At 43.8% G+C, this 15,624-nt stretch overlaps 1 protein-coding gene across 1 annotated transcript in view; it reads right to left on the bottom strand.

The window, feature by feature from the left end:
- tg (thyroglobulin) overlaps positions 1–4,357 on the bottom strand; it is a 370,830-nt gene extending 366,473 nt beyond the window's left edge. The window contains exon 1 of the mRNA XM_060824055.1: positions 4,288–4,357. Within this exon, the coding sequence (XP_060680038.1) occupies positions 4,288–4,357 (70 nt within the window). The remainder of the gene's footprint in view (positions 1–4,287) is intronic.
- Positions 4,358–15,624: the final 11,267 nt, after the last annotated feature.

The raw sequence follows: 15,624 nt of genomic DNA, 5'->3' as shown, positions 1-15,624 counted from the left end.
ACTGAATCAGAAAGTTTTCTTGTACACACTTAACAAATTCCTATCTAAGCCCTTAACACTAAGACAGTCCCAGTCTATGTTTGGAAAGTTAATATCAAAATGGTGTTGGCGATCTGAATCCCCTCTCTAATAAGAATATGACCACAGCACAAAGGTAAATTGGAAGTAAATGAACAACTTTCCTCTGAGAGGCTGCAGGATGTGGAGAAATGCCATGACTACACTTTGTGATGTGGAGCAACCCGAGAAATTCTGATGAGGCGAAAGGCGATATGTGAATACCATTGTCAGCCTTGGCTCATTAATTGGTCTATGTGACAAAATCTCAATCATATGGATGTGTTGGTGTCGTGTTCACTGGAACCACCTCAGATTCCCTGGGCAGATTCACTGTCACCAGCCACTCGTGTTGGTATTAATCTGAGTTACTGATGCCAAGTGGGCAAGGATGCCCGCGTCAAGTCTTCAGGAGAAGGACATTGAGATTGCAATATGTCAAAGTCTGACAACTTGAATACCAGTTACATTGACAGTATCAGCCAATCCTGCTGGGTGAATATCGAATCCCATTGGTCACTGCTTGTGAAAAGATAAATTTTCCCCCAGGTTACTCTAAATTAGCCAACCCTGGAAATGGGCAAGAGCAGATCTGGAGCATTATCAGCCCATTTGTAATTGCTTGGTATGAGCTCTGGGGCTGAATCTTACTTTTCTTTTGGCTAAATCCAAGTTACATCTGCTACAAGCTTTCTCACTGTATCTTACCAAACTTGCCTCATTACTACCTACCAAGCCCTTATAGGTGTTTGTCATGTCCAGTTCCAACCCTATCTTATCATGTGCCATTCCCAGAACAGCTCGCCACTCAGCAGATATCCCAGATGTCACTTGTGGCCATACCATCTTTTCTAGACAAGAACCATCAGTCTGGATTTGCTCTGCATGCTTCCTGACATTTTGCCTAGACATGGCAGGCAAGAGGAAATCGTTATCATACAGAGACCATTGTACATCCCTAGTTGCCCTTGAGGAGGTGTTAGTGAGCTGCCTTCTTGAACTGCTGCAGTAAATGTGACATGCATATATCAACAATACCATTACGGAGGGAATTCCAGGATTTTGACCCAATGACACTGAAGGAGTGGCATTATATTTCCAAATCAGGAAGGTGAATGGCTTGGAGGGAACTTGCAATGATGGTGTTCCCATGTACATGTTGCCCTCATGCTTGTAGCCAATGCATTTATGTGGCGAGTGCAGTTCAGTTTCTGGCCAATGACAACCCCCAGGATGTTGACAGTGGTGGGATGGTGTTCAGTGATGGTAACATCATTGAATATCGAGGCAATGGTTAAATTATCTCTTGTTTGAAATTGCAGGCGGTGGTGTACCCATTAACTGCTGCCCTCACCATTCTAGCTGGAAGTGATCGTGGGTTTCCATGGTGCAATGCAGGAGTCTTCGATGAATTTCTGAAGTACATCTTGTAGATGGTACATACTGCTGCTTGTGTCAGTGATAGAAGGAATGGATGCTTGTGGATGTGGTGCCAATCAATTAGGCTGCTTTGACCTGACAGTTTCAAGCTTCTTAAGTGTTGCTGGAGCTGCACACATCCAGACAAGTGAGGAATGTTCCATCACACTCCTGACTTGTGCCTTGCAAATGTGGAGGCAATGACTTAGTGGTATTATTGTTGGACTGTTAATCCAAAGACACAAGTCATGTTCTGGAAACTTATGTTCAAATCCCATCATGGCAGATGATGGAACTGGAATCCAATTAAATAAGAAACTGGATTTAGGAGTCAAATGATGACCATTGTCAATTGTTGGAAAAACCATCTAGGTTACTAATACCCTTTAGTGAGGGAAACAGCCATCCTTACCTGATCTTTACATATGACTCCAGATGTAGTAGACTCTTCACTGATCTCTGAGCTATTGGGACAGGCAATAAATGCTGGCATAGTCAGCGATGCCCACATCCAATGAATGAATAAAAACAAAACATGGTGTATAGGCATTATAGGGGATGAATTAGCTACTGCAAGACTCCTAGCCTCCAGCCTGCACTTAGATTAGATTACTTACAGTGTGGAAACAGGCCCTTCGGCCCAACAAGTCCACACCGACCCGCTGAAGCGCAACCCACCCATTCCCCTGCACTTACCCCTTTACCTAACACTACGGGCAATTTAGCATGGCCAATTCACCTGACCCACTCATCTTTGGACAGTGGGAGGAAACCGGAGCACCCGGAGGAAACCCACGCCGACACGGGGAGAATGCGTAGACTCCACACAGTCAGTCGCCTGAGTCGGGAATTGAACCCGGGTCTCTGGCGCTGTGAGGCAGCAGTGCTAACCACTGTGCCACCTTGCTGCCCACTTGTAGCCACTGTATTTACATGATGAGTCTAGTTCAGTTTCTGGTCAACGATAAACCTTAGGATAATGGCGGGGGTAGGTTCAGTGATGGTAACACCATTGAATGTCAGGGGTAATGATTAAATTCTCTCTTGTTGGAAATGGCCATGACCCGGCATTAGTGTTGTATGAATGTAAAATGTTACTTTTCAGCATAAGCCTGGATATTGGATATTCTTATTGCATTTGTACATGGACTGCTTCAGGAGTTACCATGGTGCTGAAATTTATGCAATCATTAGTGAACATCCCCACTTCTGACATTAAGGTGGAGGGAAGTCATTGTTGAAGCAGTTGAAGGTAGTTGAGACGAGGACAGTACTTTGAGGAACTCCTGTAGAGATATCCTGGAGCTGAGATGACTTTGTCATCAACAACCACAGGCACCTTCTTATGTGCCAACTATGATTCCAACCAGGAGAACTACTATTGACTCCAGTTATGATTCCTATTGACTCCAGTTTTGCTATGGCTTCTTGGTGCCTCACTTGGTCAAATGCGGCCTTGGTGTCACCCTCACTTCACCTCTGGAAGAAATAAAGGAACTTGTTTTTGCCCTCAGAGGGTTGTGAATTTTTAGAATTCCCTTCCCCAAAAGGGGAATCTTTAAATATTTTTAAGGCAGAAGCTGATAGATTCTTGACTCTCAAGGAGAGGGAAGATTGTCAGGGAAATGCAGGAATGTAGAGTTGAGGTTTAATCAGATCAGCCATGATCTTACTGAGTGGTGGAGTAGCCTTAAAGGGTCGAGTGGCCAACACTTTGTTCTTATTCCAATGTTCATATTACTTCAGAAAATATGACAAAACTACTGGGAGAAAATGGAGGTATCTGTTCTGATACTGAAAAAAAGTCAGTGATCTTGTCTTTGCAAGATCTGAACTCTTTTAAATAAACATGTTGCATGGCATTTGATTATCCTCTCACAAAGTTAATGAAGATCAGGTGAACTTTACAGTTCCAAAGGTCAAGTGTCTGTCTAGTTGTGAAATTAAAAGGAACAATGACGTATTTATGCATAGGCACTTGATCTTTCAAGTTTTAAGGAGAATTTTGAGAGGATGATACTCCCACATATCGCCAGTTATAGAGAGGCTGACGAAGGAGACCAATAACATAGCAGGCACAAAGGTCCAGCTGACGGTGGATAGGGTAAGAAGCTGAAAGCCTGTTTCAGTGTGAGGGATGTGATGTGGACAAAAGAATCGCATTGATCAAGATAATGTTGAGCACTAGTAAATAAGATATTGGAAAATATGCAATAAAGTGAGAATGGGGGGACAACATACATTAACAAAAATATTTGGGAATATAAACAGCAGGGTGGTGATTATTACCTAGTTAATAATTCTATATATGAATGGCTTACTCCTTCTTCAGGAGAGCTCCTAAGACACCAACAACCATCCAAAAACCACTTTCCAACTGAGGACATGGCATAGGAATCACCAGAGATTGAGATTTCTTAGCTGAGGGACATTGAAATCTATCACCCTTATTGTTCTACTATCTAAAATCAGATAACTCGGCTCAAACTAACATCAAATGAACCTTTCACATTTTATCTTTACATCAGTTATCAATATTATTTTTAACTATGGAGGGCATCAGCTACACAGTTTGTACACCTATAACACCAGGACTAACTCTGAAATAACATTGACTGCAGTTTACTTTTTAAAAGTTCATTCATCAGGTGTGGGCATCACTGGCTGGGCCAGCATTTATTACCCATTCCTAATTCTCCTGAAGAAAGTTATGAAGGTTAGGTTTTTCACACCAAAATGTATATCTTCACATGTAACCATATTGTACTGCATCTGCCTTGTTTGTCCATTCAATCAACTTGTCTTAGTCACCTTGAAGCCTCCTTGCATCCTCCTCATAATTCATTACGTTCAGTTTTGTGACATCAACAAATTTGGTCATGTTACATTTGGTTCCTCCAATTTAGCTTCTGGTCAGTGTGTTGTCAGTGGGAGATTCAGTGATGGCAATGTATTGAATAATGAAGGACAATGGCTGAATTCTCATCTGCTGGAGACAGTGATTTCCTGACACTTGTGTGGTATGAATGTTACTCACCTCTTATCAACCCAAATTTGGGTGTTGTTCAGGTCTTGCTGCATAAGTATATTAGTGCTTTCTCTGATTCCCACAGATATCAGTTTTGCTGTGGCTCATTGATAACATTATCAATCAATCAAATATGAAAATGTATTGCTGGAAAAGCGCAGCAGATCAGGCAGCATCCAAAGACCAGGAGAATCGACATTTCGGGCATGAGCCCTTCTTCATTCCTGTAGAAGGGCTCATGCCCGAAACGTTGATTCTCCTGCTCCTTGGATGCTGCCTGAGCTGCTGCGCTTTTCCAGCAACACATTTTGAGCACTGATCTCCAGCATCTGCAGTCCTCACTTTCTCCTCAATCAATCAAATATGGCCTTGATATCAAGGGCAGTCACTCTCGCTTTCTCTCTGGAGTTCAGGCCTTTTAGTTATGTTTGGATCAGGGCTAAAATGAGGTGAGGAGCTGGATTGCACTAGTGAAAACCAGAGTGGGCATCAATAAGCAGTTCATTGTTGATGATGTGCCACTTGATAAACTGTTGAAACTGAGGGAACAGTAATCAGCTGGATTGGACTTGGCCTGTTCTTTGTGGTCAGGACAAATGTGGACAATGTTCTAAATTGCTATGTAGATGTCAGTGTTATAGCTGAAACTGGAACAGCTGGCTAGTGGTATCGTTAATTCTGGAACATACATATTGGAATGTTATCAAGACCCACAGACTTTTTACCCAGTGCTGTCAGCTATTTCTTAATAGAGACAGAGAGAATTGAATTGGCTGAAGCCTGGTATTTGTGAATCTGTACACCGAAGGACGAGGCCAAGATGGAACATCCACTTGGCCCTTCTGGCTGAAGATGGATAAAGATACTTCACTCTGTCCTTATTCTGATTTTCCAGGCTCTCATTATTGTTGATGGAGTTATTTTTGAAGCCTCCTCCTCCAAAGAGATTTTAGATTGTCCACTACCATTCACTACTGAATGTGGCAGAACTGCAAAGCTTAGATCTGACCAATTGGTTGTGGGATCACTTAGCTCTGTCTCACTTACTGCTTATGTTGTTTGGCACATAAGTAGTCTTGTTTGGTAGCTTCAAGTAAAAAATGAGGTCTGCAGATGCTGGAGATCACAGCTGCAAATGTGTTGCTGGTCAAAGCACAGCAGGCCAGGCAGCATCTCAGGAATAGAGAATTCGACGTTTCGAGCATAAGCCCTTCATCAGGAATAAGAGAGAGAGAGCCAAGCAGGCTAAGATAAAAGGTAGGGAGGAGGGACTAGGGGGAGGGGCGATGGAGGTGGGATAGGTGGAAGGAGGTCAAGGTGAGGGTGATAGGCCGGAGTGGGGTGGGGGCGGAGAGGTCAGGAAGAGGATTGCAGGTTAGGAGGGCGGTGCTGAGTTGAGGGAACCGACTGAGACAAGGTAGGGGGAGGGGAAATGAGGAAACTGGAGAAATCTGAATTCATACCTTGTGGTTGGAGGGTTCCCAGGCGGAAGATGAGGCGCTCCTCCTCCAGCCGTCGTATTGTTGTGTTCTGCCGGTGGAGGAGTCCAAGGACCTGCATGTCCTCGGTGGAGTGGGAGGGAGAGTTAAAGTGTTGAGCCACGGGGTGATTGGGTTGGTTGGTTCAGGCGGCCCGGAGGTGTTCTCTGAAGCGTTCCGCAAGTAAGCGGCCTGTCTCACCAATATAGAGGAGGCCACATCAGGTGCAGCGGATGCAATAGATGATGTGTGTAGAGGTACAGGTGAACTTGTGGCGGATATGGAAGGATCCCTTGGGGCCTTGGAGGGAAGTGAGTGTGGAGGTGTGGGCGCAAGTTTTACATTTCCTGCAGTTGCAGGGGAAGGTGCCGGGGGTGGAGGTTGGGTTGGTGGGGGGTGTGGATCTGACGAGGGAGTCACGAAGGGAGTGGTCCTTGTGGAACGCTGATAGGGGAGGGGAGGGAAATATATCCTTGGTGGTGGGGTCCGTTTGGAGGTGGCGGAAATGGCGGCGGATGATACGTTGTATGCGGAGGTTGGTGGGGTGGTAGGTGAGAACCAGTGGGGTTCTGTCTTGGTGGCGGTTGGAGGAGCGGGGCTCAAGGGCGGAGGAGCGGGAAGTGGAGGAGATGCGGTGGAGGGCATCGTCGATCACGTCTGGGGGGAATCTGCGGTCCTTGAGCTTTCTGCTCCCAGGAGGACCAATTCCAACACCGCACAGCCCAGATGGCCTCCTTCTTCAAGGACCCGGCACCTTCCCCTGCAACTGCAGGAAATGTAAAACTTGCGCCCACACCTCCACACTCACTTCCCTCCAAGGCCCCAAGGGATCCTTCCATATCCGCCACAAGTTCACCTGTACCTCTACACACATCATCTATTGCATCCGCTGCACCCGATGTGGCCTCCTCTATATTGGTGAGACAGGCCGCTTACTTGCGGAACGCTTCAGAGAACACCTCCGGGCCGCCCGAACCAACCAACCCAATCACCCCGTGGCTCAACACTTTAACTCTCTCTCCCACTCCACCGAGGACATGCAGGTCCTTGGACTCCTCCACCGGCAGAACACAACAATACGACGGCTGGAGGAGGAGCGCCTCATCTTCCGCCTGGGAACCCTCCAACCACAAGGTATGAATTCAGATTTCTCCAGTTTCCTCATTTCCCCTCCCCCTACCTTGTCTCAGTCGGTTCCCTCAACTCAGCACCGCCCTCCTAACCTGCAATCCTCTTCCTGACCTCTCCGCCCCCACCCCACTCCGGCCTATCACCCTCACCTTGACCTCCTTCTACCTATCCCACCTCCATCGCCCCTCCCCCTAGTCCCTCCTCCCTACCTTTTATCTTAGCCTGCTTGGCTCTCTCTCTCTTATTCCTGATGAAGGGCTTATGCTCGAAACGTCGAATTCTCTATTCCTGAGATGCTGCCTGGCCTGCTGTGCTTTGACCAGCAACACATTTGCAGTTGTTTGGTAGCTTCACCAGCTTGACATGTCAGTATTAAATGTGCCTATTGCTGCTTCTGGCATTTCATCCTGCATTCTTCATTGAATCCTCTTTGATCCCCTAGCTTGGCAGTAATAGCAGAGGGGAAGATAAGCTGGAAATTAACCCTGAGGTTACGGATAGTGGTTGGAAGCAATTCTGCCAGTGTTTCACAGCGCCTCATAAATGCACAATCTTGAGTTGCTCCATCTGTTTGAAATCTATCCCATTTAGCACCATGGTAGTGCCACACAGTACAATGGGAAATATTGTTAATGTAAGGATGGAACTTCATCTCTACAAGGACTCTGTAGTGGTCACGTCTCCTGATATTGGAAAGGTGTATCTGCAGCAGATAGTTTGGTGAGGACGAGATCAAGTAATATCCATCCTGTTGGTTCCCTCACCCCTACCACAGGCTCAGTCCAGCATCACTGTCATACAGTCACAGAGTTATAGGGTAGAATCTTATTAGGGTTAGAGCAATGTGGGGCTATGGCAAGATTTTGGTAGAATTGGATGCAGTCAATCTCGACTAGGAACATCTTATTTAATTGTTTGTGACTTTTACAAGCGGTTGAATGAGTTCCTCACTCAGTACAGCCAATTCGCTTGTTAAATATCTTCCTGATGACTGAAGTCACCTCATTAATATTCAGCTTCCTACATTACCAAATACACCAAACGAGCTGGCCACACACTAAGAGTGGGTACCTGCAGATTCAGTTCACTACTTGCTTTGAACATTCTCCACGTTGGACCCTAGACACCAACATCTCAGTACACACTCCATGAGCACAGGCCACATGTACCCCATGTCCATGGATGTTAGCATCTGATATGTGTCAACCTCCAAGAACCCTCATGACATATCTCCAATCCACTTACAGGGCACTTCTGCACCTTAAGCTGTAAAGAGGCTGTTCGGACACCTTGCACTTAGGGACACACACCCAGTTCATGGTTTGGACCTGGCTGCATCTCCAACATGTTGCTGTCTCAGTGCTCACAGTATTCCTACTATCCTTTTTGCACTTTGCCTCCTTAGCCAGAGATACCAGGCTCCAAGTACTGAAGAAGGATCAGCGGACCCAAAATGTTAACTTTAATTTCTCTTCACATATGCTGCCAGACCCATGGAGTTTTTCCAGCAATTTGTGTTTTTGTTCTAAGTACTATTGCAATACCATACCGCTTAGCACAGGCAGAGGCAGGAAGCTTGCTGCAGTTTGAGCAGGACTCAGTCAACTCAAGGGGGAATTGCTTTGCCTCGGTGGGGCTCCTGGCACAGTAAGTCAAGAGCAGCCTCCAATACCAGTCCAAGGGCTTGGACGCAAAGTCAGCCACACAGGGCAGTCGGAGTCAGGATGCACTCCACACATACAGACTCCCACCTGTCCTTGTGAACACAGGAATATAGGAACAAAGTAGGCCATTCAGCCCCTTGAGCTTGTTCTGCCCTTCAATGAAATACCTTTGCTTAATAAAGATTTATCCATCTCAGATCTAAAATTAACAACGCATCCTGATCAAATGCTATTTGTGAAAGAGTTCCAAATATCTACTACCCTTTGTGTGGAGAAGTGCTTCCGAATCTCTCTCAGGAACAGTCTGTCCCTAATTCTCAGACTATGTCCCCTAGTTCTAATGGTAATATTTTATCCTTATCTACTCTGTCTTTTCCTATGAATATCTTGAAAATTTTGATCAGCTCACCCTGTTGTGGGCTTTTCTCCTCCTGGAATGAGAGTGAGGTAGATACTGTGGGAGATGAGAGAAGGTGGCTCCCCCTGGCTTTTACAGTTGGTGAATGTGGGGAGGTGTCTCGAGTGAGAGTGGGCAGTGCAGAGGGCATGCAGTGGTGGGGCTATCAGGGATTGCAGTGAAGGACAGCGATTGAGGGATGAGGTTGCGGGCAAAAGTGAGAGTGAGAGAGCATTCGACCTGATCTTTCAATTTGATTTTGATTTGATTTATTATCACATGTACCCAGATACAGTGAAATGTTTTATTTTGCATGCAGTACAGGCAGATCATACCATACAAAGTATGTTCAGGGTATTAGAACAGAGAGAGGAATATAATGATACAGCTGCACAGAAGGTGCACAAAGAGCAAGGTCAATACTGAATTTAAAATTTGAGAGGTACATTCAGAAGTCTAATAACAGTGAGGAAGAAGCTGTTCTTGAATCTCTTGGTTCGAGTGTTTAAGCTTTGGTACCTTCTGCCTGGCGGAAGAGGTTGGAAGTGATTATAACCAGGAAGAGACTATAACCAGGATGGGAGGGGGCTTTGATGGTGTTGGCTGCCTTTCTGAGGCAGCGAAAAGTATAGATGGAGTCAATGGATGGAAAGTTGTCTTGTGTGATGACTGGACTGTGCTTATAACTTTCTGTAATTTCTTATGGTACTGGGTAGAGCAGTTGCCATACCAAGCCACGATGCATCAGGATAGAATGCTTTCTATTGTATATTTATAAGATTTGTTAAGAGTCTTTATTTCCTGAGCCTCCAAAGGAAGCAGAAACATTGTTGTGCTTTCTTGACCATTGTGTGGTTATAGTAGCAGGGATAGAGTGAATGTGAGGCATTGGCAACAAGAGATGATATTACACTGGCAAAATGGAGAAGGTCATTGACTTTCTTTGTGTAATATTGGTCATTATTCCATACGTTGGGACTGCTTTAACACAAATGGTAACCTCAGACCAAGCTGGAAAGGTCTACGGTCATGACATCCACTGCTTTTCCTTGGGGCAGAGGAAGTCTCATCTCTATCCAATGCCCTTCAGTAACACTTCCAGGACGTTGTCTGGAAAATGGAGCAATGTCAGGCAAATGTCAGGAAACACCTAGGGCAGCTCTGGACTGACAGTGCTTGCCTGGGTGAACAATTGTCAAGGGATGTTGATAAATTCTGGGATATTTGCTATTGAGCTGAAAAAGGCTGGAATCAGACAGAAGCCACAGGTTTGTGTGTCAGTATTCAATAAGGCAAGTTTGACAAGATATAGCAAGAAAACTTATTAGGTTTTGCTCGAAAATCCCTCCAAAAAATTTGTCGCAGCTGTAAGATTCAGCCCATACAGCTTTATAGCACAGAAAGAGACTCTTCAGCCCCATTGTATCTGTGTCTGTCATCAAGTACCTATCTAATCTAGTTCCATGTTTCAGGATATGGTGTGTAGGCTTGTATACTATGATGTTTCAAGTACTCACATAAATATTGCTTGAATGGTGTGATGGTTCCCTTCTTAACAGCCCTTGCAGATTCTTATCACCCTCTTGGTGAGAAAACAAGTCTTCCTTAAATCCTCTCTCAACCTCCTACCCTTTGTCTTAAATCTGTGTCTCCTGGTCATCAATCCCTCTACTATGGAGAGCATTTCTTCATATCTATCCTGTATGTATCCCTCAAAATCCTACACATCAAACAGTTCTCTCCACCCCACCCAACCGGGTGCTCTGGTTTCCTCCCACAGTCCAAAAATGTGCAGGTTAGGTGAATTGGCCATGCTAAATTGCCCGTAGTGCTAGTAGAAGGGGTAAATGTAGGGGAATGGGTCTGGGTGGGTTGTGCTTTGGCGGGTCGGTGTGGACTTGTTGGGCCGAAGGGCCTGTTTTCACACTGTAAGTAATCTAATCTAAACTAGACTTTCTGCTTTAATGCCTGTCTTCATAGTGAAATTGTTCCAGGTCAGGTAACATACATAAGAATCTTCCTCCTTCTTTCTCTAGTGATCCAAATCATTTATATACATGTTTTGGATCTGAACCTGGAGATATGGTCAGTACATTTACAACTGTCACCAAAATTGGAGGTGTAGTGGACAGCAAAGAAGGTTACCTCAGATTACAACAGGATCTTGATCAGATGGGCCAATGGGCTGAGAAGTGGCAGATGGAATTTAATTCAGATAAATGTGAGGTGCTGCATTTTGGGAAAGCAAATCTCAGCAGGACTTATATACTTAATAGTAAAGTCCTAAGGAGTCTTGCTGAACAAAGAGACCTTGGAGTGCAAGTTCATAGCTCCTTGAAAGTGGAGTTGCAGGTAGATAGTAGAGTGAGGAAGGCATTTGGTATGCTTTCCTTCATTATCAGTGTATTGAGTACAGGAGTTGGGAGGTCATGTTGCTGGTGTACAGGACAGGCTGGGGCTGTTTTCCCTGGAGCGTTGGAGGCTGAGGGGTGACCTTATAGAGGTTTACAAAATTATGAGGAGCATGGATAGGATAAATAGACAGTCTTTTCCCTGGAGTGGGGGAGTCCAGAACTAGAGGGCATAGATTTAAGGTGAGAGAGGAAAGATATAAAAGAGACCAAAGAGGCAACATTTTCACGCAGAGGGTGGTATGTGTATGGAATAAGCTGCCAGAGGAAGTGATGGAGGCTGGTACAATTGCAACATTTAAGAGGCATTTGGATGGGTATATGAATAGGAAGGGTTTAGAAGGATATGGGTCAAGTGCTGGCAAGTGGGACTAGATTCAGTTGAGATCAGTGTGATAACATGGATGATTTGGACCGAAAGGTCTGTTTCCATGCTGTATATCTTTATGATTCTATAAGATGGGCCAATGAGTGGCAGATGAAGCTTAATTTAGATAAATGTGTGGTGCAAAAGCAAATCAGAATAGGACTTATACATTTAATCGGAAGTTCCTGGGAGTGTTGCTGAACAAAGAGACTTTGGAGTGCAGGTTCAAAATTCCTTGAAAGTGGAGTCGCAGGTAGATAGGATAGTGAGGAAGCATTGTTTGACCACTTTTGGAATATTGTGAGCTGGTCTCTGTGCTGTAGGAACGATGTTGTGAAACTTGAAAGGGTTCAGAAAAGATTTACAAGGAAGTTGCCATGGTTGAAGACTTTGAGCTACAGGGAGAGGCTGAATAGGTTGGGACTATTTTCCCTGGAGCATCAGAAGCTGAGAAGTGAACTTATAGAGGTATATAAAATCATGAGGAGCATGGATAGGGTAAATAACAAGGTCCTTTTCCCTGGGTTGAGAGAGTCCAGATCTAGATGGCATAGATTTAGGGTGAGAGGGGGAAGATTTAAAAGGGACTCAAGGGGCAACTTTTTCCTGCAGAGGGTGGTGCATGGAATGAGCTGCCAGAGGCAGTGGTGAAGGCTGGTAGGATTACAACATTTAAAAGGCATCTGGATAGGTATATGAATAGGAAGGGTTTATAGGGATATAGGCCGGGTGCTGGCAGATGAGACTAAATGTTTATGATCTCTGGCCAGACCAAATTGGACCAAACGGTCTGATTTCTTGCGAAACCTTTCCATGACTCTACTACAATCACTTTCTTCCTATGTGAGGCCATCAGAACTGCACACAGTTTTCCAGCTGTACCCTAACATCTTATGTAGCTCCCTAAATATTGTATTTAATGCCTTGACTAATAATAGCAAACGTCCCACATACCTTCCTAGCCGCCTTATCCTGTTGCCTTTGCCATGAGACCTTCTAGGGTTCAGAAGTGACATTGAGGAATCTTTGGGCACCTTCTTCTGGTCTGTATACCACTGTGTTGGTGGGACCAGGATATATCCAGTAATAGTGATGTTCTATCTGGGACTTTGTCTTTCACATATGATGGATTATGACCATATCAGGCTATTGTTTGAATAGTTTGTGGGACAGCATTTTGGCACAAAACCCCAGATGTTAGCAAGGAAGACTTTGCAGCGTTGACAAGGCTGTTGTCATTTCCAGTGCCTTGATCAATGTTGAGTGGTCCATCTGGTTTCATTTTATGAGGTTTTGCAGCAATTGGATAACACACAGTGACTTACCAGGTCATTTCAGAGTAACCTACATTACTGAGGGTCTGGAGTCACATGTAGGCCAGATGATACTGCACTACCACTCATCTGGAGTGTTAGGGCACCCTGTGGTTTGAAAAGGGGTTCTATAAATGCAATTTCTTTGTTTGTTTCTTTCTTACCTAAATAACAATGAAAGCCGGGGTTGAAGAATAGAAGTTATCAGAAGAAATATAACAGGAGGATCAATGATCGCAATGTCAATGATACATTAGAAGTGAGTGGTTGGCAGAAGAATTATTTTTTTTAACCCAGTGCATAGTGGAGATTGAGAACTTTCTGTTGAACTTACTGGTCAAAACAGAAATTCTTATCACATTTGGAAGTACTTAGTCATACTCTTGCGGTGTCTTATACCTGGAGGTTACACACCAAGCACTGAAAAGAAGGATTAGGCTGAATAGCACTCTTTTGGCCAGCACAAAGCTTATTGGTCTCCTCCTGTGTAATCCATTTATAATTCTATGAAAACCTTGACATTAATTTCAGCTACAGATTCAATGCCAATGACAAGACTATGGTGTGGCACCTTAGCTAGAATTATATTGAAATGAAAGGATTTGTATTTGTTACCTCTTTTCAATAAGACACCTTAATTATGGTGTTTTATAGTTATTGTACACTGTGTTCATCATCATAAATACTGAATGTTTTCCCAGTGTATTTGGTACCAATTTTATTTAAGAAAGAAAAGGTTGAAGATTCAAGCAACATTCTCGGACCTCAGCACCATAATCTAGGTTTATATTTCAGTGGACTATTAAGGAAATAATAGATTGCCTAATGCTATCCTTCCATTGTGTCAATAAAATGCCCTACCAGATAGATCACTTGATCAATAAGTTGCTATGGTACTACATCTCACAAAAGCAGCAATGTTTCCCTGGTACAAAAACAATAATTGCAGGAGAAGCTCCTCTGAAATGTTTCGAGTGCGTGACCTTCTTCAGAACTGATGTTGCTAGATTTGCTGAGTTTCTCCCACATTTTCTGCTTTTGTTTTAATTTTTCAGTATCTGCAGTTGTTTTATTTTAAAGTTTCCCTGGTACTCTTGTATTCTCTCGTCATCCAGTTCTATTGTTGATAGGATCCTTTGAACTATAAAATTGCTGCCACATTTCCTTAGTTACTACATTTCAAAATAATTCAGCCTTTCCACATTGTTTTGAGATGTTTCTCAGAGATGTTATCCAGAACATATTATAATTTGCAGACTTTTTTTTTCCTTTTATAGTATTTCCAAAATGAAAATTCATTCTTGGAAGGTAGACCTCTTTGGCAAAGTCAGCTTTTTATTGTCCATCCAAGGATAAGGGGAGGTTGTAGAGCAGTGGCAATATCAATCGAGAAGAATCTAGAGTCATGAGTTCAATTCTCATCATGGCAACTAGTGGAACTTAAAGTTAATTAGTTTCATAATTCCAGATATTTCAAATTATCACAGGTTATTTTATATCACATCTAGCTTGCTAACGTCCTTTAGGGAATAAAACCTGCTGTATTTACCTACTCTTGGTTAATGACTTCAGACCCACAACAATACAGTTAATTCCTAACTGCTATTTCATATAGAATACAAACCATTCTATTCAAGAGCACATAAGAATGAGTTTGCTTGCAATGCCCACATCCTATGAAAGGATAAAAGGTGGTGAGCTTTCTTCTTTAAATCATTCAAGGAATTGTCATAAAGAACTCTCTCAATTATTGGTAGGGAGTTCAAAACTTTAACCCAGATGATCAAGAACGAGCTACATACATCCCAGATGGTTGGATCAGTGATTTGAAAGGGGAGCTAGTGTTAGAATTAATAAGTCCTGCCCTTGTCCTTCTAGATGATGGGCGTTGTAGATGTAGGTGGAATGAAGCCATAGCAATTTCTCAGAGTGTAATGTAGTGCAAACTCAGCTAGAATGCAATTGTGGTGGAGTGTACGCATAAATTGGAGCGTGGAAGTATGCACTATTTGTAATGGAGCGCTTTAAGCATTTTCAATGGCATTGCAGCTGTACTCGGGCAAATTGAAAGTCTTTTCATCACACTCAGACTTCGCTTCTGTCTTGTAGGTGGCAGAGGAGCTTTGATGAATTGGGAGTCATTCCATTTAGACCATAACAGATTGGAGCAGAAGTAGGTCATTCAGCCCATTGAGTCTGCTTCACCTTTCAAAGGGATCATGGCTGATTTGATAATCCTCAAATCCACTTTCCTTCCTCATCCCCATAAGCCGATCCGCCTATCTTGAATATACTTACCCATCTAGCCTTGGCAGCTCTGCTGTAAAGAATTCCACAGGTTCATCACCAATACAGAGAA

This window comes from Hemiscyllium ocellatum, chromosome 4, assembly GCF_020745735.1.
Source record: "Hemiscyllium ocellatum isolate sHemOce1 chromosome 4, sHemOce1.pat.X.cur, whole genome shotgun sequence".
In the NCBI taxonomy this organism is placed as follows: domain Eukaryota; kingdom Metazoa; phylum Chordata; class Chondrichthyes; order Orectolobiformes; family Hemiscylliidae; genus Hemiscyllium; species Hemiscyllium ocellatum.
Note: the sequence above shows the minus strand (reverse complement) of the source record. Positions and strands in the feature narration are given on the sequence as shown.